Source organism: Bombina bombina, chromosome 6 (assembly GCF_027579735.1).
Source record: "Bombina bombina isolate aBomBom1 chromosome 6, aBomBom1.pri, whole genome shotgun sequence".
NCBI lineage: Eukaryota > Metazoa > Chordata > Amphibia > Anura > Bombinatoridae > Bombina > Bombina bombina.
The window spans coordinates 698,874,765-698,901,863 of record NC_069504.1 but is presented as its reverse complement, the minus strand read 5'-3'; the positions used below and the strand labels follow the sequence as shown (position 1 = coordinate 698,901,863).

The window sequence follows — 27,099 nt, the reverse complement described above, 5'->3', positions numbered from 1 at the left end:
TGAGAAATGTTTTCCCTTTCACTTAGATGGAGGCATTATTCTAACGTTATGTCAAGTTGTTATCTTCAAAACAAGTGAAAGTACAGATTTAAATGTATAGCTTTATGATCCAGGTGTGCTATCTGGCAAAATAATACCGATACATATACAGATGCTAGAATTTGCACAAATCCAATATGTAAATTTAAAAGTGTTTGAGCAGTAGCTCTGTTTGCGTGTGAGCACAGCTGTACTTTGGCTTCCAGGGGAAAGTGCTATAAAACTCACATTGTACACGGCCCCAGGAAATGTAACCCCTGTGTAGCATATAGTAACACTTTAGGGGGTTTGCTCTCACAGAAGCAGTTTGGTGAACAATCCCCTTGACGTGAGTTGAAATTACAAATTGTCGCATTGAGAGCTCATAAATAAATAGGATCACAGAGCACTAGCTGTGATAATCGGCCAGTTACTGCAGACAGAACGTTCTGAAAGTGAGGGGAGATAGTGTGAGGGGGGGTGCCATATGTGTTTCTCAATGAACTGAATGAAAGGAGCACGCAGGGAGGAGAAGTTCCTGTACTACTGCTGCAGTTCAAGCTTTTGGGAGACGTCAGAGGAGGAGGAGTCAAGTGGCCATTTCAAAACATTCAGATCAGATCTAGTAAGTGTATTTTCTGCCAAAGTTTATTTAGAAGAAAATTGGGCTAGAGTTTGATGTAAAGATTGTTAATTAACTAATCTAAATAAGTAACAGTAATTTTTGGGTTGATTGTCCCTTTAAGCCTTATGAAACAGTCACTGGTGGACTGAGAATCGTGTTGCTTGTTTTTACTTGCTTTTAATAAAGTAAGTTTTGCACTTACTACTTGCTGCCATACCATTTATTCGGATTTCACCCTGACATTTGGTGTACCATTTCTTCTTAAATGGAAAGAGTCCACAGCTGCATTCATTACTTTTAGGAAATAAGAACCTGGCCACCAGGAGGAGGCAAAGACACCCCAGCCAAAGCATGGGACAGGAGTTTTAAGTAGTCCTGTCAGTCTCTCAGTGAGGGCTTGGATGAAAGTTAGAGTCCGGAGATGCAGGGAGAGTCTTTCTGCGAAACCATCCCGACTCATATTAACAGCTCCTCAAGCAATCGGTGTTGTCGAACTTCGCTCCGCTGCCTGCTTTCTTCTCTCAAGTCCATTGCGGAGGCGATGCTACTATTAGTCACACTTGAAAGACCGTGTTCCTGTTCCACAGCGTTGATTCCGGTAAGATTGTTTCATTTTACTTTGTCGTCAATGTACTGTAATGTGAATGTATACCCAAGAGGTTACACACCTTTGCGGGTCTAACTATATGACATAAGGGTCTCGAGTGAGTCTCTGTTAGTATCTTGGAATCGAGGGTTTATATCTCCTGAGAGGGGTTATTGAACAGGGGGTTTATAATCATGTTTGTTATGTGATTCAACCTGCTTATGTGAGATGTTTATGGGATCGTGGTTGGAACTTTGAGGCCTTTGAAAGTGACGCAGCCTTTTGGTTGGGCGCGCTTTTTTTGGACTGTTTGGTTCACCTTGTGTTCAGACGTGGTTACACTCCGTTCCCTATTTCCGCATTCCTGACCGTGTGGCGAAGAAGATATTCTAGTCCGCAGGGCTCTGGTCATAGGTGGTGGTGAGTGCCCCAGCCATTGTGGGCGTCAGGTGCCGTTTTTGTTTTCATACTTTAGTCCATATTGATATTTCTTCTATCCATTTATGGAGGATTCTGATGCTGAGACTGTGATCATTTCTGATTCAGTTACGGAGGATTCTGATACCGAGACTATTTTGATTTCAGATTAAGATTCTGTGTCCGGTGACTAATCCGGATTGGCCTCGTTGACACGTCGACCAGTTTTGTTCCGTATGCCATTTTAGAGCGCCTTGTTCCTCGGACTCGGGGAATCAAGGGACGGCTGAGTCATCTGCCTCTGGGGGTCCTGTCCTCCAAGAGGTAAGTTCCCTACCAATTCATACTTCTACACATGCGGGTAACCCAGTTTCTGATTCCTCCATGCAGGGTGGCGTGTTCCCCCTGGAGGTTGCAGCACGTTTTAGTTTCCACATATTGTTGATGATTGTTTGTCTGCAGAGTCCAGACGTTTCTTTGAGAATGTGCTTGTGCCCTATTGTTCTGGGCCTTCCGCCTTGGGGAGGGCCTCTACAGTTCCCCGCGGGTGTAATGGTCCCCGAGTGTTGTGCCTTTCATTACAGGATTGCGCGACTTTGCGTATTGCTCAGACATGTTTTTCAGTTATTGAATGACCCCATCGTTACCAGATACAGGGATTTTAAGTCTGCTAATTCGAATGGTGCACCTCATTAGACATTTGGGGATGAGGTAATCTCCTGATTGTAATTTGAGATCTTTCCCAGTTTTTGAAAGATAGGGCTCCGTTTGGCTGGTCCTGCGGGTAGGCCTGTGTCTTTTTGGGCGTTAACCTCCGGGTTGCCTTATAATTTATTTGTATCTGATGGGATGTCTTATTTGTTTTTTGCTTCAGAAATCTTCTGGGATTGATACTCTGTTACTTCTTTGGAAGTTGTTTTGGACATGTTAGTCCTATGTTAAATATATGTCTGTTTTCTGTTTTCTGTTTTTTCCCCTATGGAGGGAGAATTTATGCACCCAGAGACAGAACTTTTTTTCACTTTCTGCGATGAGATTTTTTTAGTGAATATTTTTCTGCAGGTCCTTTTTAAATAAAATAAAATTGTAAATGTGTCAGTTACACTAAAGCACCAGATCAATTGCAATGTGTTGGTTAACAGGAGAATAAAGCAATATTTAAAGTTGTATAATCTAGTGTAGTAGTTAAAAATTGCATTGCAAATTAGCTGCAGACAAAAAAAGTAATTGTAAAATGCCTCTTGAATTAATTTGTTTCCTTTTCTCTTAGTCTAACAGACATGTAGTAATAAAAAGGTGCATTGCTCATACAAACATCTTACATTCAGAGAAAAACAGCTTTGCAGACTGTAAAAAGCTAGGGAACGAGCTTGCAAAAATCTCAGAGCCAGACTACAATCAATGACCTGCTGCTTTGCAGCACTACTGCATATTTGATTGTTGTCTTCAAGCAGCACTTTGCTCTGGATGCACTGTTAAGGAAAACTTATACAATGCAGCCAGAGAACATCTCTGTTTAAAAAGAACAGTCTAATGTGGAGCAGCGCTGAAAAGTTAAAGTGTTAACAGTTCTTGTTCTTTCTGCAGACATGCTGCATTTTCTGCGATGACATCTCAGATCACTCTATGTTCTGCCTTGGGGTTTATGCAGTTTGCCAGTTAGGTGCAGGCTGGTCCTGTAAGGTTCATTCGGTCTTGCGGCTGTTCGGACACGTGGCACTGTTCTGCTAGGCTGGTTCGGTAGAAGCGCTGAGTGCTCAGGTTATCATTGTTTTTCATGTTCAACTAAGCATTCGAGAGGACCTGTGGGTCCCTGAGGCGGGAAGGATTCTTTCAGTCCTTATAGCCTTCAGTGATAGATGGCCGGGCAGGGGAGTTTCCCGCTGCGTCACTCTCTCGGACATCTGATTTCATCAAAACCTAGAGCCTCCCTCATGTGATGGAGGGTTGGAGGGCTTAACGCCCCTTACTGCATTTGAGCGGTTTGGCCTTCATTTTTTAGGCCTCTGGATTTGTCCTTTTGGGCTTGATCCAACAGCTTGTAAGGATAGCATGCGGAAGGTTTGCAGTTTGAAACCAGTTGCAGCTCTTTACACCTTGCAGGTGTACGCGTAAGCTGTTTATAGTGTTTGTAGATACAGCTCTTACTCTTTGACGTGTACTGTCTGTCTGAGTTATAAGAGACCTTTGGGTCTTCTTCCATTGTTTCTGGGTGAGTTGGATCTCCCTTTAGGGATCATTGTTTCCGGGTGATGGTTGTTCCCTGCGGGAACTTTGTTTAGCTCGGGGTTTCCCGGAGCTGGGAAAGCTTAGTGCCTTTCTCTTCCTTGTGTCCTCTGCTTGTGCGGAGGTGATAGGGAGACTAGTCCTGCTAGTAGGATTTTTTTGACCTTGAGGTATCCCTTGGTTGTCCTGAGGCTTTGAGAAGTATCTTCATACAACTTCTAGCCTTGCTCCTTGGAGCGTTGGACTTTAGATAGGGGTGGTTCCTTCCTTTGGTTGGGGCTTTCTAGTTCTTCTCGCTATCCGTATTCTCTGGATATGCATCCATATCCCTTGTGTCTGGCTTTTTGGCCAGTTGAGGTATTTAGTTCTAGGGTAAGGTTTGCCTGAACTATTAGGTTCCCGGACCTGTTTTTCTTCCTGAGACTTCTGGTTGCTGAAGCTTCGCTTGGCCTTTTTCCTGACCCAGTTTTGGAATCTTGGATCTCAGGGCTGGTCGGGGTGTTCCACGGTTGTGGTAACTTGGGCTATGTCCTTGCTCCATCTACCTAACCGGGTCATGGTTGGCCAAATTTTCTGAGTATTTTTTACTCTTTGCCACAAGAGTAGCCCATGTCATCTTGTGGTTAGCTGTGTGGCTTGCGCCTCAAGGGTGGTTGGTTCCTTCCCAGCTGCTGGCACTGGATGTCCATTTTCTGTTGCGCCTTAGGGTTGCATTCCCCTGGTTAGCTTGCCAGTATTCCAATGGATTCCCTGCTCTGCAGGCGAATGGTTTGGCTGTGCCTCTGCTTGGCTAGCTATTTGTAGGGGGGTCCTTTTCTAGGACATCTGTGTTGGGAATTTATCTTCTCATTAGCCGGTGACTTCTGGCCTTGAAGAGTTGTTGCTCTTCAGGCATCATCCTTTTTCTTTAGGGGCCAGCTGTGGTAGCCTTATGGTTAGCTTAGCTGCCTAGCAAGCAGATAGTTGCAGTTTGAAACCAGCTGCAGATATTTTCACCTTGAATGTGTGCTAGCAAGCTGATGATATTCTCCTCCCTATGGAGATGGAGTCCTTGCTTGGGGCTTCTCCTGGATGGGAGGCGCAAAGGTGGGATTGGTTCTCCCTGGAGTCTTGCTGGCTCCAAGTCAGACTTGTTGGGCCTTTATTTGAATATATCCTTCGGTCTATGACCTTGTTGTCTGTTTTCAGAGTAGGGTTGTACTTGTACTTGTACTCTGTGGGGATGGCTGTGCTATCCTTACGCTCGTTCCTGTACCTGTTTCAGGATTCTTTGTTACCCGGCCTTGGATTCCTGAGGCTGGGTTGGTCCAGCTGGGTGTGGATCTGCAGGTCAAGATGGCAGAGCGTTCGGGTCGCAGTCTCCTCTGGATGTGTGAGCTTGTTGAGTCTATCCTGTTAGCTCAGTCTGCTAAGGTATATATTTTCCTTTCACCTTGCTCCATTGATTTCAGAAGAGGGTTTACTCTTCCTTTGGGTTCTGAGGGTATACTCTCCTTCTCGGGGGGCCTCGATTGAGGTTTTGTGTCCCCCTTTTTAGGAACCTGTGTGTAGGTCAAGTGACTTGGGTTGCCTGGAGCGTGCCCTCTGTCGGGGGTTTGTTTTTGCGGTCTGTTTCTTGCTTGACTGCTTCTTCTTCCTCAAGTACCCTCTGTGTTGTCCTGTTATGGACTCTGTGTTCTCAAACTTGGTGTTTCTCACCTGGGTGTATTACACACCTTTTCATGGTCGAATGCCTTGGTTTTTTATGGTCAGACACTGGGAGGACTTTGCCTCTTCAGTGGCATTCCATGCTTGCAGGATATTGAAGAGACATCTGTTCTGTCTCTGTGCCCGGTTTTATCCCGGGTTTTGCTTGGTATAGGTGTGGCCTTCTTTCCCTGTTTGGGTCTCTGTGAGCTGGGCTCACTCTTGGAGGTGTTCTTTTTTGTATTAGGGGACCTTTCGGTTTCCTTGGTTCTCCTTTGCCTTGTCCCCTTGGGGGTTTCAGCTGGTGTCCCCTTCATTTGTGGGGGGTGAGCGGTGGGGGACAGTTTGTTGTACGACAGTGTCTCCTAGAGGACTGTTGGCTCAGGCAAATCCGTTTGTGGTCTCTGGTTTGGCTTCTGGACTAACTGCGACTCAGTGTCATTGGGGCTTTTCCTCTTAAAATGTTCTCGGCTTCGGACAAAGCAGGGTTTTTTTATTGGGTAGAAGTTCAGGCCTGGTGCCCTCAGTATGGGATGCCTATTGTACCCTCCAGTCTTGGCATTCAGTGTCCTCTATAGCTTGGGTATTTTTTCCCCAAAAGTAATGAATACAGCTGTGGACTCTTTCCATTTAAGAAGAAAAACATAAATTATCCTTACCTGATAATTTCCTTTTCTTCTAATGGAAAGAGTCCACATCTCCCCACTTATTTTATGTGTGGCGTGACCGGCGTCATTTTCTTCTGGCACCTTTCACCTTGATATTTCTTCTACTGTTCCTTGTTCCTTGGCAGAATGACTGGGGGGTGAGGGGAGGAGGAAGAGTATTTAAAGGGACAGTAAACACCAGAATTTTTGTTGTTTAAAAAGGTAGATAATCCCTTTATTACCCATTCACCAATTTTGCATAACCAACACAGTTATGATATACTTTTTACCTCTGTGATTGCCTTGTATCTATGCCTCTGCAAACTGCCCCCTTATTTCAGTTCTTTTGACAGACATGCATTTTTAGCGAATCAGTGCTTGCTCTTAGGAGCTTCACGTGCCAGAGCTCAATGTTATCTATGTGAAACACATGAACTAACACCCTATAGTGGTGAAAAACTGTCAAAATGCTTTCCGATTAGAGGCAGTCTTCAAGGTCTAAGAAATTAGCACATGAACCTCCTAGATTTAGCTTTCAACTAAGAATACCAAGAGAACAAAGCAAAATTGGTAATACAAGTAAATTGGAAAGTTGTTTAAAATTACATGCCCTATTTAAATCATGAAATATTTTTTGTGACTTTACTGTCCCTTTAAGCCTTTGGCTGGGGTGTCTTTGCCTCCTCCTGGTGGCCAGGTTCTTATTTCCCAAAAGTAATGAATGCAGCTGTGGACTCTTTCCATCAGAAGAAAATGAAATTATCAGGAAAGCATAATTTATGTTTTTTGGGAGATATCGTATCCTGACCCATTGGAGTTCGAGTCACACCGGAGGTCAGTCTGCTAAGTGACTGTTTGATTCCAGCCTGCTCTATTTACACCAAGAGGGATGCTCTACTAAATGTGAGTGTATACATTCTACACACCATCTACACCGTAATCATACAATACTAGGCTATGTGGCGCTTCTGTTTCTCTATACTTTCTACAGATAGCTGTTGTATTTGTTCTATGTATGTATAAATAAAAAATGTTTGAGCAATAACTTTTTACCACTGCAACTACATGTATCATCTTTTCAATAAATTCCATATGCATAATATTAAAAATCAAATCAAACCTTATCAAATTATATTCTTTGTACTCCCCACAAAAAGAGTGGAGAGACAAAACGGAAAAATATTTTCAGTTGCATGGAAAATTACATTAAAGGGCCATAATACCCAAATGTTGAAACACTTGAAAGTGATGCAGCATAGCTGACTAGAAAATATCACCTGAACATCTCTATGTAAAAAAGAAAACATAATTTATGCTTACCTGATAAATTTATTTCTCTTGTAGTGTGTTCAGTCCACGGGTCATCCATTACTTATGGGATATATTCTCCTTCCCAACAGGAAGTTGCAAGAGGATCACCCAAGCAGAGCTGCCATATAGCTCCTCCCCTCACATGTCATATCCAGTCATTCGACCGAAACAAGACGAGAAAGGAGAAACTATAAGGTGCAGTGGTGACTGGAGTTATAATTTTAAAATTTAGAACCTGCCTGAAAAGAACAGGGCGGGCCGTGGACTGAACACACTACAAGAGAAATAAATTTATCAGGTAAGCATAAATTATGTTTTCTCTTGTTAAGTGTGTTCAGTCCACGGGTCATCCATTACTTATGGGATACCAATACCAAAGCTAAGTACACGGATGATGGGAGGGACAAGGCAGGAACATTAAACAGAAGGAACCACTGCCTGTAGAACCTTTCTCCCAAAACCAGCCTCCGAAGAAGCGAAAGTGTCAAATTTGGAAAATTTGGAAAAAGTATGAAGTGAAGACCAAGTTGCAGCCTTGCAAATCTGTTCAACAGAGGCCTCATTCTTAAAGGCCCAGGTGGAAGCCACAGCTCTGGTGGAATGAGCTGTAATTCTTTCAGGAGGCTGCTGTCCAGCAGTCTCATAGGCTAAACGTATTATGCTACGAAGCCAAAAAGAGAGAGAGGTAGCCGAAGCCTTTTGACCTCTCCTCTGTCCAGAGTAAACGACAAACAGAGAAGAAGTTTGTCTAAAATCTTTAGTTGCCTGTAAGTAGAACTTCAGAGCACGGACCACGTCTAGATTATGCAAAAGACGTTCCTTCTTTGAAGGATTAGGACATAATGATGGAACAACAATCTCTTGATTGATATTCCTGTTAGAAACAACCTTAGGTAAAAACCCAGGTTCAGAGGAAGAGACCATGGTGGACAGGACGACATGTCCACTAGGTCTGCATACCAGGTCCTGCGTGGCCACGCAGGCGCTATCAGAATTACCGATGCCCTCTCCTGTTTGATCCTGGCAATCAGCCGAGGTAGCAACGGAAATGGTGGAAACACATAAGCTATGTTGAAAACCCAAGGGGCTGCTAATGCATCTACCAGCACCGCTCCCGGGTCCCTGGTCCTGGATCCGTAACAAGGAAGCTTCGCGTTCTGGCGAGATGCCATGAGATCCAGATCCGGTTTGCCCCAACGACGAATCAGTTGAGCAAATACCTCCGGGTGAAGTTCCCACTCTCCCGGATGAAAAGTCTGGCGACTTAGGAAATCCGCCTCCCAGTTCTCTACGCCTGGGATGTGAATCGCTGACAGGTGGCAAGAGTGAGACTCTGCCCAGCGAATTATCTTCGAGACTTCCAACATCGCTAGGGAACTCCTGGTTCCCCCTTGATGATTGATGTAAGCCACAGTCGTGATATTGTCCGACTGAAATCTGATGAACCTCAGCTTTGCTAACTGAGGCCAAGCTAGAAGAGCATTGAATATTGCTCTTAATTCTAGAATGTTTATTGGGAGGAGTTTCTCCTCCTGAGTCCACGATCCCTGAGCCTTCAGGGAATTCCAGACTGCTCCCCAGCCTAGAAGGCTGGCATCCGTTGTTACAATCGTCCAATCTGGCCTGCGAAAGGTCATTCCTTTGGACAGATGAACTGGTGACAACCACCAGAGAAGCGAATCTCTGGTCTCCTGGTCCAGATTTAGCAAAGGGGACAGATCTGAGTAATCCCTGTTCCATTGACTGAGCATGCATAGTTGCAGCGGTCTGAGATGCAGGCGCGCAAATGGCACTATGTCCATTGCCGCGACCATTAAGCCGATTACCTCCATGCACTGAGCTACTGATGGGCTTGGAACGGAATGAAGGACACGGCAAGCATTGAGAATCTTTGATAACCTGGACTCCGTCAGGTAAATCTTCATCTCTACAGAATCTATAAGAGTCCCTAGAAATGGAACCCTTGTGAGTGGTAACAGAGAACTCTTTTCCACGTTCACTTTCCACCCATGCGACCTCAGAAATGCTAGAACTATCTCTGTATGAGACTTTGCATTCTAAAAACTTGATGCTTGTATCAGAATGTCGTCTAGGTACGGAGCCACCGCTATGCCTCGTGGTCTTAGTACCGCCAGAAGTGAGCCCAGAACCTTCGTAAAAATTCTTGGGGCCGTGGCTAACCAGAAGGGAAGAGCCACAAACTGGTAATGCCTGTCTAGAAAGACAAACCTCAGGTACCGATAATGATCTTTGTGAATCGGTATATGAAGGTAAGCTTCCTTTAAGTCCACCGTGGTCATATATTGACCCTCTTGGATCATGGGTAGGATGGTTGGAATGGTTTCTATCTTGAACGATGGTACCCTTAGGAATTTGTTTAAGATCTTTAAGTCCAAGATTGGTCTGAAGGTTCCCTCTTTTTTGGGAACCACAAATAGATTTGAGTAAAATCCTTGTCCCTGTTCCGATCGCGGAACTGAGTGGATCACCCCCATGATTAAGAGGTCTTGTACACATTGTAGAAATGCCTCTCTCTTTACTAGGTTTGTCGATAACCTCGAAAGATGGAACCTCCCTTGTGGGAGGAGAGGTTTTGAAGTCCAGAAGTTATCCCTGAGATATAATCTTCAACGTCCAGGGATCCTCCACATCTCTTGCCCAAGCCTGGGCAAAGAGAGAAAGTCTGCCCCCCACTAAATCCGTCTCTGGATAGGGGGCCCTGACTTCATGCTGTCTTAGGGGCGGGAGTAGGCTTTCTGGCCTGCTTGCCCTTGTTCCATGACTGGTTGCCTTTCCAACCTTGTCTGTAATGAGCAGTAGTTCCTTCCTGTTTTGGAGCGGAGGAAGTCGATGCTGCTCCTGCCTTGAAGTTACGAAAGACACGAAAATTAGACTGTTTGGCCCTGTCCTGAGGAAGGGCGTGGCCCTTACCTCCCGTAATGTCAGCAATAATTTCCTTCAAGCCGGGCCCGAATAAGGTCTGCCCTTTGAAAGGAATGTTAAGTAGTTTAGACTTGGAAGTTACATCCGCTGACCAGGATTTAAGCCAGAGCGCTCTGCGCGCCTGTATGGCGAATCCGGAATTTTTAGCCGTAAGTTTGGTTAGATGTACTACGGCATCTGAAACAAACGCATTAGCTTGCTTAAGGGTTCTAACTTTGCTCAAGGCCTCATCTAACGGCTCTGTGCGAATCGCCTCTTCCAGAGACTCAAACCAGAATGCCGCTGCAGCCGTGACAGGCGCAATGCATGCAAGAGGCTGCAATATAAAACCCTGTTGAACAAACATTTTCTTAAGATAACCCTCTAATTTTTTTATCCATTGGATCTGAGAAAGCACAGCTATCCTCCACCGGGATAGTGGTACGCTTGGCTAATGTAGAAACTGCTCCCTCCACCTTAGGGACCGTCTGCCATAAGTCTGTGGTGGCGTCTATAGGGAACATTTTTCTAAATATCGGGGGAGGGGAAAAAGGCACACCGGGTCTATCCCACTCCTTACTTATAATTTCTGTAAGTCTTTTTTTGTATAGGAAAAACGTCAGTACACACCGGTACCGCATAGTATCTATCCAACCTACACAATTTCTCTGGAATTGCCACCGTGTCGCAATCATTCAGAGCCGCTAATACCTCCCCTAGTAACACACGGAGGTTCTCAAGCTTAAATTTAAAATTTGAAATTTCTGAATCCGGTCTCCCCGGATCAGAACCGTCACCGACAGAATGAAGTTCACCGTCCTCATGTTCTGCAAATTGTGACGCAGTATCAGACATGGCTCTCGTGTCATCAGCGCGCTCTGTCCTTAACCCAGAGCTATCGCGTTTGCCCCTTAATTCGGGCATATTATATAATACTTCTTTCATAACATTAGCCATATCATGTAAAGTGATTTGTAAGGGCCTAGATGTACTAGGTGTCTCAATCCTACGCATCTCCCGAGCGGGAGACGCAGGTACTGACACGTGAGGAGAGTTAGGCGGCATAACTTCCCCCTCGTTGTCTGGAGATAGCTTCTTTATCGGTACAGATTGACTTTTATTCAAAGCAATATCAATACAATTGGTACACATCGTTCTATTGAGCTCCACATTGGCTTTTGAACATGATGAACAAACAGTTTCCTCTGAATCAGACATGTTTAAAACAGACTCAGCAATGAAACTAACAAGCTTGGAAATCACTTTCAATAAGTTTACAAGCAATATAAAAAACGCTGCAGTGCTTGACAAATACAGATATAATTAAACAATTCTTAACAAGAAGTGTATTATTAGCAGAGGATTGCACCCATTAGCAAAAGGATGATTAACCCCTCAATACCCAAAACGGATAAAAGATATCAATTAAGATTTAACGCTTTTAATCACAGTCAGCACACTGTCACAGATCTGCTGTGACTGATTACCTCCCTCACAAATGAAATTTGCAGACCCCTGAGCTCTCTGGAGGAAGAAGCAGAAAGACTGTGCAATAATTTTAACTGCGCAACAAGGCGCTAAAACAAGGGCCCTCCCACTCCAATCACAACAGTGGGAGCCCTGATATAACGGTTTCCATGCAGAAAAGTATGTTAGCCATGTGGAAAAAAATCATACCCAAAGCGATTTATCACCAAAGTACCTCACAAAAACGAATAACATGCCAGTAAACGTTTTATTAAAAAACAACATTTTTCAATGTCATGCAAAGCTATCACTAAGCCTGCTACCAGTCGCTACCACTGCAGAGAAGGCTTAATTATTATTTCAGTGTTAACAGTATTTTCTCAGTCAAATTCTAGTCCCTAGAATATAACTCGACTGCGCATACATTTATCAGCCTGATACCAGTTGCTACTACTGCATTTAAGGCTGTACTTACATCATATGGTAACAGCAGTATTTTCTTAGTCAATTCCATTCCCAGAAAATAAAGTACTGCACATACCTCATTTGCGGAGGACCCCGCATGCTATTCCCAGTTTCTGAAGTTACCCCACTCCTCAGAATGTCGAGAACAGCCAGTGGATCTTAGTTACGCCTGCTAAGATCATAGATAAAAAACGCAGGCAGTTTCTTCTTCCAAATACTGCCTGAGATAGAAAAACAGCACACTCCGGTGCCATTTAAAATAACAAACTTTTGATTGAAGAATAGTTAAGTAAAAACTCCAGCCCCTTCTAGCGACCTCCTTCTTTGTTGAGGGTTGCAAGAGAATGACTGGGTATGACATGTGAGGGGAGGAGCTATATGGCAGCTCTGCTTGGGTGATCCTCTTGCAACTTCCTGTTGGGAAGGAGAATATATCCCATAAGTAATGGATGACCCGTGGACTGAACACACTTAACAAGAGAAAACAGAATTTATGCTTACCTGATAAATTACTTTCTCCAATGGTGTGTCCGGTCCACGGCGTCATCCATAACTTGTGGGAATATCTCTTCCCCAACAGGAAATGGCAAAGAGTACAGCAAAAGCTGTCCATATAGTCCCTCCTAGGCTCCGCCCACCCCAGTCATTCGACCGACGGACAGGAGAAAAACAGGAGAAACTATAGGGTGCCGTGGTGACTGTAGTTAAAGAAATAAATTCATCAAACCTGATTAAAAAACCAGGGCGGGCCGTGGACCGGACACACCATTGGAGAAAGTAATTTATCAGGTAAGCATAAATTCTGTTTTCTCCAACATTGGTGTGTCCGGTCCACGGCGTCATCCATAACTTGTGGGAACCAATACCAAAGCTTTAGGACACGGATGAAGGGAGGGAGCCAATCAGGTTACCTAAACAGAAGGCACCACGGCTTGCAAAACCTTTCTCCCAAAAATAGCCTCCGAAGAAGCAAAAGTATCAAATTTGTAGAATTTGGCAAAAGTGTGCAGGGAAGACCAAGTCGCTGCCTTACATATCTGATCAACAGAAGCCTCGTTCTTGAAGGCCCATGTGGAAGCCACAGCCCTAGTAGAGTGAGCTGTGATTTTTTCAGGAGGCTGCCGTCCGGCAGTCTCGTAAGCCAATCGGATGATGCTTTTCAGCCAAAAGGAAAGAGAGGTAGAAGTAGCTTTTTGACCTCTCCTTTTACCAGAATAGACGACAAACAGAGAAGATGTTTGTCTGAAATCTTTTGTTGCTTCTAAATAGAATTTTAAAGCACAGACTACATCCAAATTGTGTAACAAACGTTCCTTCTTTGAAACTGGATTCGGACACAAAGAAGGCACAACTATCTCCTGGTTAATATTCTTGTTGGAAACAACTTTTGGAAGAAAACCAGGTTTAGTACGCAAAACAACCTTATCTGAATGGAACACCAGATAGGGCGGAGTACACTGCAGAGCAGATAACTCCGAAACTCTTCTAGCAGAAGAAATAGAAACTAAAAACAAAACTTTCCAAGATAACAACTTAATATCTATGGAATGTAAAGGTTCAAACGGAACCCCTTGGAGAACTGAAAGAACTAGATTTAGACTACAGGGAGGAGTCAAAGGTCTGTAAACAGGCTTGATTCTGACCAAAGCCTGAACAAATGCTTGAACATCTGGCACAGCTGCCAGTCGTTTGTGTAACAAGACAGATAAAGCAGAAATCTGTCCCTTTAGAGAACTCGCTGATAATCCCTTATCCAAACATTCTTGGAGAAAGGAAAGGATCCTAGGAATTTTGATCTTACTCCATGAGAATCCCTTGGATTCACACCAACAGATATATCTTTTCCATATTTTATGGTAAATTTTTCTAGTTACAGGTTTTCTGGCTTGTACCAGAGTATCTATCACAGAATCCGAAAACCCACGCTTAGATAGAATCAAGCGTTCAATTTCCAAGCCGTCAGCTGGAGAGAGACTAGATTTGGATGTTCGAATGGACCCTGTACAAGAAGATCCTGTCTCAAAGGTAGCTTCCATGGTGGAGCCGATGACATATTCACCAGGTCTGCATACCAAGTCCTGCGTGGCCACGCAGGAGCTATCAAAATCACAGAGGCCCTCTCTTGCACCACATACTCTTCACCATCTCCGTGGAGATGTTGCCTGTGCAACGGCAAAGAGAATGACTGGGGTGGGCGGAGCCTAGGAGGGACTATATGGACAACTTTTGCTGTACTCTTTGCCATTTCCTGTTGGGGAAGAGATATTCCCACAAGTTATGGATGACGCCGTGGACCGGACACACCAATGTTGGAGAAAGATATTTTACCTCAAAAGTTCCTCGGTAGCCACATCCCATTGGAAAGGACTTCTAAGCAGCAAATCAGTATGTCTGTCCCGGGACAGCCGAAGGGATGAGCCTCGTGCACTATCATCTTATTTCCCAATTCAGTGCAAGGAAGTTTACAATGAAATCTCATGAGATCACAGTAAGAGAGTTAATGACCTCAGCACTGCTGATTGGCTGCAGTTCATTTCTTCATTTATTTATTTTTTACCTGCAGCTGGGAGCAGCTGAGTATAACTTTTTACAAGAACTTACTCTGCTGAGCTGAGGAGATTGTGAGGTAAAATATCTTCCTTTTTTACATACAGATGCTCAGGTGATATTTTCCTGTCAGCTTTTTACAGTTATACTGCATCAGTTTCAAGTGATTTAGCATATGAGTATTATGTCCCTTTAATGGTCTGAAATGATATACTTGCTTACACGACTGCAGATTTGGATGTAAGAGTGAGCTTCAACACTATCTTACAAATCCAAAAGAAATAACACAATTTGTGCCATTCACTAGAAATAAACGGTTTTAATCACAACTACTAATTATGTGTTGTCTTGTATTACAAAATTGCTGTGGCATGAAGAAAAAAAAACAAAACAAAAAGCACACAATGGCATTCTGAATTAGGAAGGTGTAATAGGATCTACTGGGAGAAAATGTGCAGGTTGTAGCATATTTATGCTTTGGAAAGACCTGGCAATCTCAGATCCAGGGAGCTATGGCTCCTAGAATTTAAGATTTAGCCCCTAACCTGCTTTTTCCCACAAATATCTCTATACAAATACGTCCTAAATTTGAAATGAATGTGTAAGCTTGTATTATTAGATTTTTCACAGAGAATTCTGAGACACCTTACCACTATTCTTAGGTATCCTACATGAGACTGAAGCACTACTGGCACCAGGTCTACATAATTAACTGGTTTTACATGCATTATATGCTTGAAGGTAATTAACTTTCAGGATAGTCAAATCACATTAAATTGTTCTGGCCTTTTAAGATGGTGATTTTTACACAGGTTTTGTGGTATTAAACGGCATCAGTTCATTAAAGGGACAGGAAAGTCAAAATTAAACTTGCATGATTCAGATAGAGCATGTCATTTCTCTTGTAAGGTGTATCCAGTACACGGATCATCCATTACTTGTGGGATATTCTCATTCCCAACAGGAAGTTGCAAGAGGACACCCACAGCAGAGCTGCTATATAGCTCCTCCCCTAACTGCCATATCCAGTCATTCTCTTGCAACTCTCAACAAGCATGGAGGTAGTAAGAGAGAGTGGTGAAATAGTTAGTTTTTTTCTTCAATCAAAAGTTTGTTATTTTTAAATGGTACCGGAGTTGTACTATTTTATCCCAGGCAGTAAATAGAAGAAGAATCTGCCTGTGTTTTCTATGATCTTAGCAGGTTGTAACTAAGATCCATTGCTGTTCTCACATATGACTGAGGAGAGAGGTAACTTCAGCGGAAGAATGGCATGCAGGTTATCCTGCTATGAGGTATGTGCAGTTACAATTTTTTCTAGAGATGTAAATGCTAGAAAATGCTGCTGATACCGGATTAATGTAAGGTAAGCCTGGATACAGTGATTTAATAGCGACTGGTATCATGCTTACTCTCAGAGGTAATACTCTTATAAATTTGTAATATAAAACGTTTGCTGGTATGTTTAAGCGTTTTTATATATGCTTTGGTGATAAAACTTTATTGGGGCCTAGTTTTTCCACATGGCTGGCTTAAATTTTGCCTAGAAACAGTTTCCTGAGGCTTTCCACTGTTGTAGCATGAGTGGGAGGGGCCTAATTTAGCGCTTTTTTTGCGCAGTTAAAATTACAGACCGAGACATCCAGCTTCCCTCAGGAGTCCCCTGAATGCTATAGGACATCTCTAAAGGGCTCAAAGGCTTTCCAAAGTCGTTTATTGGGGAAGGTAGAGCCACAGCAGAGCTGTGGCAGTTTGTTGTGACTATTAAAAAACGTCTATAACGTTTTTTTTATCCGTTTTTTGAACTAAGGGGTTAATCAACCATTTGCAAGTGGGTGCAATGCTCTGTTAGCTTATTACATACACTGTAAAAATTTTGTTTGATTTACTGCCTTTTTCACTGTTTTTCAAATTCTGACAAAATTTGTTTCTCTTAAAGGCACAGTACTGTTTTTAATATTTGCTTGTTAACTTGATTGAAAGTGTTTTCCAAGCTTGCTAGTCTCATTGCTAGTCTGTACAAACATGTCTGACATAGAGGAAACTCCTTGTTCATTATGTTTAAAAGCCATGGTGGAACCCCCTCTTAGAATGTGTACCAAATGTACTGATTTCACTTTAAGCAATAAAGATCATATTATGTCTTTAAAAAATTTATCACCAGAGGAATCTGACGAGGGGGAAGTTATGCCGACTAACTCTCCCCACGTGTCAGATCCTTTAACTCCCGCTCAAGGGACTCCCGCTCAAATGGCACCAAGTACATCCAGGGCGCCCATAGCGTTTACTTTACAAGACATGGCGGCAGTCATGGATAATACACTGTCAGCGGTATTAGCCAGACTACCTGAATTTAGAGGAAAGCGAGATAGCTCTGGGGTTAGACTAAATACAGAGCATACTGACGCTTTAAGAACCATGTCTGATACTGCCTCACAATATGCAGAAGCTGAGGAAGGAGAGCTTCAGTCTGTGGGTAATGTTTCTGACTCAGGGAAGATGATGCAACCTGATTCTGATATTTCTACATTTAAATTTAAGCTTGAACACCTCCGCATGTTGCTCAGGGAGGTTTTAGCTGCTCTGAATGACTGTGATACAATTGCAGTGCCAGAGAAATTGTGTAGACTGGATAAATACTATGCAGTGCCGGTGTGTACTGATGTTTTTCCAATACCTAAAAGGTTTACAGAAATTATTAATAAGGAATGGGATAGACCAGGTGTGCCGTTCTCTCCCCCTCCTATTTTTAGAAAAATGTTTCCAATAGACACCACCACACGGGACTTATGGCAGACAGTCCCTAAGGTGGAGGGAGCAGTTTCTACTTTAGCAAAGCGTACTACTATCCCTGTCGAGGACAGTTGTGCTTTTTTAGATCCAATGGATAAAAAGTTAGAGGGTTACCTTAAGAAAATGTTTATTCAACAAGGTTTTATCCTACAGCCCCTTGCATGCATTGCGCCTGTCACTGCTGCTACGGCGTTCTGGTTTAAGTCTCTGGAAGAGGCTTTACAGGTAGCGACTCCATTGGATGACATACTTGACAAGCTTAGAGCACTTAAGCTAGCCAATTCTTTTGTTTCTGATGCCATCGTTCATTTGACTAAACTAACGGCTAAGAATTCTGGTTTTGCTATCCAGGCGCGCAGGGCGCTATGGCTTAAATCATGGTCAGCTGACGTTACTTCTAAGATGCTTAACATTACCTTCAAGGGGCAGACCCTATTCGGGCCTGGTTTGAAGGAGATTATTGCTGATATCACTGGAGGAAAAGGTCATGCCCTTCCTCGGGATAGGTCCAAATCAAGGGCCAAACAGTCTAATTTTCGTGCCTTTCGAAACTTCAAGGCAAGTGCGGCATTAACTTCCTCTAATGCAAAACAAGAGGGAACTTTTGCTCAGTCCAAGACGGTTTGGAGACCTAACCAGACCTGGAACAAAGGTAAGCAGGCCAAAAAGCCTGCTGCTGCCTCTAAGACAGCATGAAGGAACGCCCCCCTATCCGGTAACGGATCTAGTAGGGGGCAGACTTTCACTCTTCGCCCAGGCGTGGGCAAGAGATGTCCAGGATCCCTGGGCGTTGGAAATTATATCCCAGGGATATCTTCTGGACTTCAAAGCTTCCCCTCCAAAAGGGAGATTTCACCTTCCACAATTATCTGCAAACCAGATAAAGAGAGAGGCATTCTTAAACTGTGTACAAGACCTCCTAGTTATGGGAGTGATCCATCCAGTTCCAAGGGAGGAACAGGGACAGGGATTTTACTCAAATCTGTTTGTGGTTCCCAAAAAAGAGGGAACCTTCAGACCAATTTTGGATCCAAAGATCTTAAACAAATTCCTCAGAGTTCCATCATTCAAGATGGAAACTATTCGTACCATCCTTCCTATGATCCAGGAGGGTTAATATATGACTACAGTGGATTTAAAGGATGCTTATCTTCACATTCCGATACACAAAGATCATCATCGGTTTCTCAGGTTTGCCTTTCTAGACAGGCATTACCAGTTTGTAGCTCTTCCCTTTGGATTAGCTACAGCCCCAAGAATTTTTACGAAGGTTCTGGGGTCGCTTCTGGCGGTCCTAAGGCCGCGGGGCCCCTTATTTAGACGACATCCTGATACAGGCGTCAAACTTCCAAATTGCCAAGTCTCATACGGACATAGTACTGGCATTTCTGAGGTCGCATGGGTGGAAAGTGAACGAAGAAAAGAGTTCTCTATCCCCACTCACAAGAGTTTCCTTCCTAGGGACTCTGATAGATTCTGTGGAAAGGAAAATTTACCTGACGGAGTCCAGGTTATCAAAGCTTCTAAATTCCTGCCGTGTTCTTCATTCCATTCCGCGCCCTTCGGTGGCTCAGTGCATGGAAGTAATCGGCTTAATGGTAGCGGCAATGGACATAGTGCCGTTTGCACGCCTACATCTCAGGCCGCTGCAACTCTGCATGCTCAGTCAGTGGAATGGGGATTACACAGATTTGTCCCCTCTACTAAATCTGGATCAAGAGACCAGGGATTCTCTTCTCTGGTGGCTATCTCGGGTCCATCTGTCCAAAGGTATGACCTTTCGCAGGCCAGATTGGACTATTGTAATGACAGATGCCAGCCTTCTAGGTTGGGGTGCAGTCTGGAACTCCCTGAAGGCTCAGGGATCGTGGACTCAGGAGGAGACACTCCTTCCAATAAATATTCTGGAACCGAGAGCCATATTCAATGCTCTTCAGGCTTGGCCTCAATTAGCAACAATGAGGTTCATCAGATTTCAGTCGGACAACATCAGGACTGTGGCTTACATCAACCATCAAGGGGGAACAAGGAGTTCCCTGGCGATGTTAGAAGTCTCAAAGATAATTCGCTGGGCAGAGATTCACTCTTGCCACCTATCAGCTATCCATATCCCAGGTGTAGAGAACTGGGAGGCGGATTTTCTAAGTCGTCAGACTTTTCATCCTGGGGAGTGGGAACTCCATCCTGAGGTGTTTGCTCAATTGATTTATCGTTGGGGCAAACCAGAACTGGATCTCATGGCATCTCGCCAGAACGCCAAGCTTCCTTGTTACGGATCCAGGTCCAGGGATCCCGAGTCGATGCTGATAGATGCTCTAGCAGCGCCTTGGTCTTTCAACCTGGCCTATGTTTTTCCACCGTTTCCTCTGCTCCCTCGACTGATTGCCAAGATCAAGCAGGAGAGAGCATCGGTGATTCTGATAGCGCCTGCATGGCCACGCAGGACCTGGTATGCAGATCTGGTGGACATGTCATCCTTTCCACCTTGGACTCTGCCGTTAATACAGGACCTTCTACTACAAGGGCCTTTCAATCATCCAAATCTATTTTCTCTGAGACTGACTGCCTGGAGATTGAACGCTTGATTTTATCAAAGCGTGGCTTCTCCGAGTCAGTCATTGATACCTTAATACAGGCACGAAAGCCTGTCACCAGGAAAATTTACCATAAGATATGGCGTAAATATCTTTATTGGTGTGAATCCAAGGGTTACTCATGGAGTAAGGTCAGGATTCCCAGGATATTATCCTTTCTCCAAGAAGGTTTGGAAAAAGGTTTGTCAGCTAGTTCCTTAAAGGGACAGATTTCTGCCCTGTCTATTCTTTTGCACAAGCGTCTGGCAGATGTTCCAGACGTTCAGGCATTTTGTCAGGCTTTAGTTAGAATCAAGCCTGTGTTTAAACCTGTTACTCCGCCATGGAGCTTAAATCTGGTTCTTAAGGTTCTTCAAGGAGTTCCGTTTGAACCTCTTCATTCCATAGATATCAAACTTTTATCTTGGAAAGTTCTTTTTTTGGTAGCTATTTCCTCGGCTTGTAGAGTCTCCGAGTTATCTGCTTTACAATGTGATTCTCCTTATCTGATCTTCCATGCGGATAAGGTAGTCCTGCGTACCAAACCTGGGTTTTTACCTAAGGTGGTATCTAACAAGAATATCAATCAAGAGATTGTTGTTCCATCTTTGTGTCCTAATCCTTCTTCAAAGAAGGAACGTCTATTACACAATCTGGACGTGGTCCGTGCTTTAAAGTTTTACTTACAAGCTACTAAAGATTTTCGTCAAACATCTGCTTTGTTTGTCGTCTACTCTGGACAAAGGAGAGGTCAACAGGCTTCAGCAACCTCTCTTTCTTTTTGGCTAAGAAGCATAATCCGCTTAGCCTATGAGACTGCTGGCCAGCAACCTCCTGAAAGGATTACAGCTCATTCTACTAGAGCTGTGGCTTCCACTTGGGCCTTTAAAAATGAGGCTTCTGTTGAATAGATTTGCAAGGTGGCGACTTGGTCTTCGCTTCATACTTTTTCAAAATTCTACAAATTTGATACTTTTGCTTCTTCAGAGGCTATTTTGGGAGAAAGGTTTTACAGGCAGTGGTACCTTCCGTTTAAGTACCTGCCTTGTCCCTCCCTTCATCCGTGTACTTTAGCTTTGGTATTGGTATCCCACAAGTAATGGATGATCCATGGACTGGATACACCTTACAAGAGAAAACATAATTTATGCTTACCTGATAAATTTATTTCTCTTGTGGTGTATCCAGTCCACGGCCCGCCCTGTCATTTTAAGGCAGGTAATTTTTAAATTTAAACTACAGTAACCACTGCACCCTATGGTTTCTCCTCTCTCTGCTTGTTTTCGGTCGAATGACTGGATATGGCAGATAGGGGAGGAGCTATATAGCAGCTCTGCTGTGGGTGTCCTCTTGCAACTTCCTGTTGGGAATGAGAATATCCCACAAGTAATGGATGATCCGTGGACTGGATACACCACAAGAGAAATACATTTATCAGGTAAGCATAAATTATGTTTTTAAGACACTTAAATTTACTTCTATTTTCAAATTTGCTTCGTTCTCTTGGTACCCCTTGTTAAAAAAGAATATGCAAACATCCTACACTAGTGGGAGCTAGCTGCTGATTGGTGCCTGCAGACATTTGTCTCTTGTGATTGGCTAACCAGATGTGTTCAGTTACCTGCCAGTAGTGCAATGCTGTTCCTTCAGCAAATGATAAGATAATGAAGCAAATTTGCTAATAGAAGAAAATTGGAAAGTTATTTATGAATTGTATGTTCTATCCAAATCATGAAAGAAAATTGTGGGGTTTCCTGTCCCTTTAATATTTCAGCTAACTAGCAGTATAATCATGAAAAAGTATCTGACGACAGGTAGGGAATACATTATATTCCTGGCTCATGCACTCAGATACTTAGGTTAAATGCCACCAATAAGGTGGGCTAAATATATTATCATCAAAATAGAACTTTAAAAATATACATGAAATAAAGTAAGTCTTTGTGGTGTCTTGGAATCTGAATCTGCTACTCTTTACTCACCTTATGGAGTGCTGTCCTTCTATCTGAGTCTGTCCTAGCGGGGTCAGCACCAAACTCTAGAAGTAGTTTTACCACTTCAAGGTGACCGCAATATGCTGCCCGATGCAGAGCTGTGCTACCACCATGTGTCTGAGAGTTGCTGTCAGCTCCATTCTCCAACAGGAAGCGGCATACAGGAACATGACCGTGACGACTGCTGTAATGCTAAGCAGAAGAAGACACAATGGTACTGTTTTTTTTTTTTAACTTGTAGTGATTTCTTTCATAAGATGATTTGAGTCCATAACATGTGGGATATATTTCCTGCCACTAGGAGGAGGTCAAGAACCCTCACAAGAGCTTTAATCCCTCCCACCTCCTCTTCCCACTCAGTTTGTTCTTGGCCTCCAAGGAGAGGGGTTGAGAAAGGTGCTCTGAAAGCAAGATTTATTTTATTGGGAGCTCAGACTTGACTTGGGATCCAGTACCCCTCTTCCATCTTGGCTCAGGGAAGACTTCAGGATAATTTATCAAAGGTTCTAAGTAAAGCAGAGGTAAAAGAATTCCTCAGAAATGGCATGTCCGAACACTCACAGGTATATCTCCCAGCCATAATTATCCTCAGGCGTCACAGGAAACCCATCCCTTAGCCTCCACCTGAGGGGTTGCTGGTATATCCGCAAGTATCCTCTGCAGTATATTTACTTGCACTGAGTGGGCTCTCTACTGGATCAGCATTCTGTGAGGGAGAAAGGACTCATCAAGCAGGTAAGATACAATGGATGGGTGCTGCAGTCCAGGTAAGTGACTCAGACACTAAACACAGCACAGGAACTAGTACTCTCCTTATATAGGTACTACATAATTGGGGGTTCCCAGCCTTTACACATAGGTAAAGTGCTATGTGTTTAACATAAAAAATTTCAGAATTCAAAGTAAAAATCCGTTTCCATAGCCTTATTACCCCTTAGCAATTCTCAGTATGTTTTTTACTTAAATTCACCTTTTTTCCCTCTCAAACCAAGAAAACTTCACTGTCTCTTTAAGAAAACCGCTAACTGCCTCATGCAGAAGAGTTTTTTTTTCTTCTTTTCACTTTTACATGTAAATTGTGTGATTTGGGGTTTTTACTCCCAGGCTTTGGATTGCATTTTGTTCCGGAGTTAAAGTGAAGATAAAGTTTAAAGGTTGGCTCATCAGAATTAAATGTAAGATTTAAATTAAATATGAGTTTCACTCATCAAATTGCTTACTCATTTTTCGAAAACAAAGTTTTACTTGTTTAAATATCAACCCGTTTTTCTAACATTTTTCTGCTTCCTTTTGACGTATTTGTGTCTTCCAATTGAAATCCTGGCCGTTAGGCGGCCGTAACACTAAGTCATTTTACTATTGGCCCATCTGCGCATGCGTCCCATGTAATAAGCATATCCGAAATCAGAATGCTCGTGGCCGATTCGCGCATGCGCACGCGCACATTCTTCACACCTTCTTGTTTCGTTGGCAAATAACATAGTAATGAATGAATACAATATCGTGATCCATTCATTACTATGTTGCGAGTTGAGGGAGACGCCTGCGCATTGGAGCCCAGCAGTATTGTCAATCGCATGCGCATTGAGACTCGCATACTTAAATCGCGCATGCGCAAATGGTTCTGATTGTTGTGAACGCGCATAGATGATACGTATAGAGCGGGTGGGACCGCTCTATACGTAAAGACTGAGAAAGCAGGAAGAATAAAACGGGAGGAGTCAGGACGAAAACGGCTGAATAAAACGTTAGTAAAAATATGAAGATTTATTTATTCAAAAAAAGATGGCGATTATGTTTATATACATGGGGATAATTAGATACTGTCTTTCAACTTTTCAAAATTAACTTTCACTTTAAGTTCCGCCCAAACTCCCGCCGCCCTTTTTTTTTTTCCCTTACAAGATAAGTAGCTGGATGAAATTTAGTCTGTCTGCAGGCATTATAAGCTATATGGGCCTAGTTTTTAAAACTTTCTCTGCCCAGGAGGTGGGTGAGTACCCTCATATGAGCTGCTGAGGGGGTAGGTAGGTGAATTTTTTTCTGAGGATAAATAATTTGGCTTTATTTTGTGACTTCTGAGGTGTTCTTATAGGGTGTATGTTGTATTTTGGATAAATACACTTGTTATTTAAAGCTTTGGAATATATCTTTATTTCAATTTACTTTCAGTTTGCTTATTATTTTGGTGTTGTGTCTGTACCCCCATCTAATATGACACCTAGGGAACATACTGCAGCACAATAACATTCTGCAGTCCATTATCCCTGTTTATTATGAAAAACTGTTCCAGTGGACCAAATTAACCAGTTGTGTGCTGATTGTGTCCCACATCCCTAATTCGCAACCCATAATCATGTCAGTATGATACCTGGCAGACTTTTAGTACCCATGCATATTTATATTGCTTATTGGGATTTCACTGACTTTTCTCCAAAGTTTAAAACAAGTCTTCACAAGACTATGACAGAGATTGTAAAGTCTATTCCCAAACTAAGTAAACATAAGTGAATAATTAGGAGATTTACCTCACACCACCTATAATACGCAGGGTCCTATTCCCCAAGCTCAGTTACAACCAAGCTTACAAAAGCTCTGACTCAACCAAGTCTCTTTCTGAGGATGAAATCTACTCTGAGGACCCTGAATCCAATGAATAAGCCAGAGACGGATTCCACTTTTAGATTTTAAAGTGGACCAAATCTGCTTCCTGCTTCAGGAGGCTTTGAATACCTTAGAACAATCAGAACCGAATCCAGGGGATTCGAAGCCTGTAAATAAGTTGAATCCGTCCAAAAGGTCTTTCAAACACTAGACTTGGTTACAGAATATATAGCCAAAGAATGGAAAAAAATATAATTTATGCTTACCTGATAAATTCATTTCTCCTGTAGTGTAGTCAGTCCACGGGTCATCCATTACTTATGGGATTATATCTCCTCCCTAACAGGAAGTGCAAGAGGATCACCCAAGCAGAGCTGCTATATAGCTCCTCCCCTCTACGTCATACCCAGTCATTCGACCAAAACCAAACGAGAAAGGAGAAAACTATAGGGTGCAGTGGTGACTGGAGTTTAATTTAAAATTTAGACCTGCCGTAAAAACAGGGCGGGCCGTGGACTGACTACACTACAGGAGAAATGAATTTATCAGTCCACGGGTCATCCATTACTTATGGGATACCAATACCAAAGCTAAAAGTACACGGATGACGGGAGGGACAGGCAGGATCTTTACACGGAAGGAACCACTGCCTGTAGAACCTTTCTCCCAAAAACAGCCTCCGAAGAAGCAAAAGTGTCAAATTTGTAAAATTTTGAAAAAGTGTGAAGTGAAGACCAAGTTGCAGCCTTGAAAATCTGTTCAACAGAAGCCTCATTCTTAAAGGCCCAAGTGGAAGCCACAGCTCTAGTAGAATGAGCCGTAATCCTTTCAGGAGGCTGCTGTCCAGCAGTCTCATAGGCTAAACGTATTATGCTACGAAGCCAAAAAGAGAGAGAGGTAGCCGAAGCTTTTTGACCTCTCCTCTGTCCAGAATAAACGACAAACAGGGAAGAAGTTTGACGAAAATCTTTAGTTGCCTGCAAATAAAATTTCAGGGCACGGACGACGTCCAGATTGTGCAGAAGTCGTTCCTTCTTTGAAGAAGGGTTAGGGCACAATGATGGAACAACAATCTCTTGATTGATATTCTTGTTAGTGACTACCTTAGGTAAGAACCCAGGTTTAGTACGCAGAACTACCTTATCTGAATGAAAAATCAGATAAGGAGAATCACAATGTAAGGCCGATAACTCAGAGACTCTTCGAGCCGAGGAAATAGCCATTAAAAACAGAACTTTCCAAGATAACAGCTTGATATCAATGGAATGAAGGGGTTCAAACGGAACACCTTGCAGAATGTTAAGAACTAAGTTTAAGCTCCACGGCGGAGCAACAGTCTTAAACACGGGCTTAATCCTAGCCAAAGCCTGACAAAAAGCCTGAACGTCTGCCAGACGTTTGTGTAAAAGGATAGACAGAGCTGAGATCTGTCCCTTTAATGAACTAGCAGATAAACCCTTTTCTAAACCTTCTTGTAGAAAAGACAATATCCTAGGAATCCTAACCTTACTCCATGAGTAACTCTTGGATTCGCACCAATATAAGTATTTACGCCATATTTTATGGTAAATTTTCCTGGTAACAGGTTTCCTAGCCTGTATTAAGGTATCAATCACTGACTCTGAGAATCCCCGCTTTGATAGAATCAAGCGTTCAATCTCCATGCAGTCAGCCTCAGAGAAATTAGATTTGGATGTTTGAAAGGACCCTGAATCAGAAGGTCCTGTCTCAGAGGCAGAGACCATGGTGGACAGGACGACATGTCCACTAGATCTGCATACCAGGTCCTGCGTGGCCACGCAGGCGCTATTAGAATCATCGATGCTCTCTCCTGTTTGATCCTGGCAATCAATCGAGGAAGCATCGGGAAGGGTGGAAACACATAAGCCATGTTGAAGACCCAAGGAGCTGTCAGAGCATCTATCAGTACCGCTCCCGGGTCCCTGGACCTGGATCCGTAACAAGGAAGCTTGGCGTTCTGGCGAGACGCCATGAGATCCAGATCTGGTTTGCCCCAATGGTGAAGCAGTTGGGCAAACACCTCCGGATGAAGTTCCCACTCCCCCGGATGAAAAGTCTGGCGACTTAGAAAATCTGCCTCCCAGTTCTCCACGCCTGGGATGTGGATCGCTGACAGGTGGCAAGAGTGAGACTCTGCCCAGTGAATTATCTTTGAGACTTCCATCATCGCTAGGGAACTCCTTGTTCCTCCCTGATG

The 27,099-nt window shown here is 43.3% G+C and overlaps 1 protein-coding gene across 1 annotated transcript in view; it reads right to left on the bottom strand.

The window, feature by feature from the left end:
* ANKRD39 (ankyrin repeat domain 39) overlaps positions 1-27,099 on the bottom strand; it is a 153,354-nt gene that overhangs the window by 38,621 nt on the left and 87,634 nt on the right. Inside the window, exon 4 of the mRNA XM_053719390.1 lies at positions 22,266-22,469. Coding sequence (XP_053575365.1) covers positions 22,266-22,469 — 204 coding nt within the window. The remainder of the gene's footprint in view (positions 1-22,265; positions 22,470-27,099) is intronic.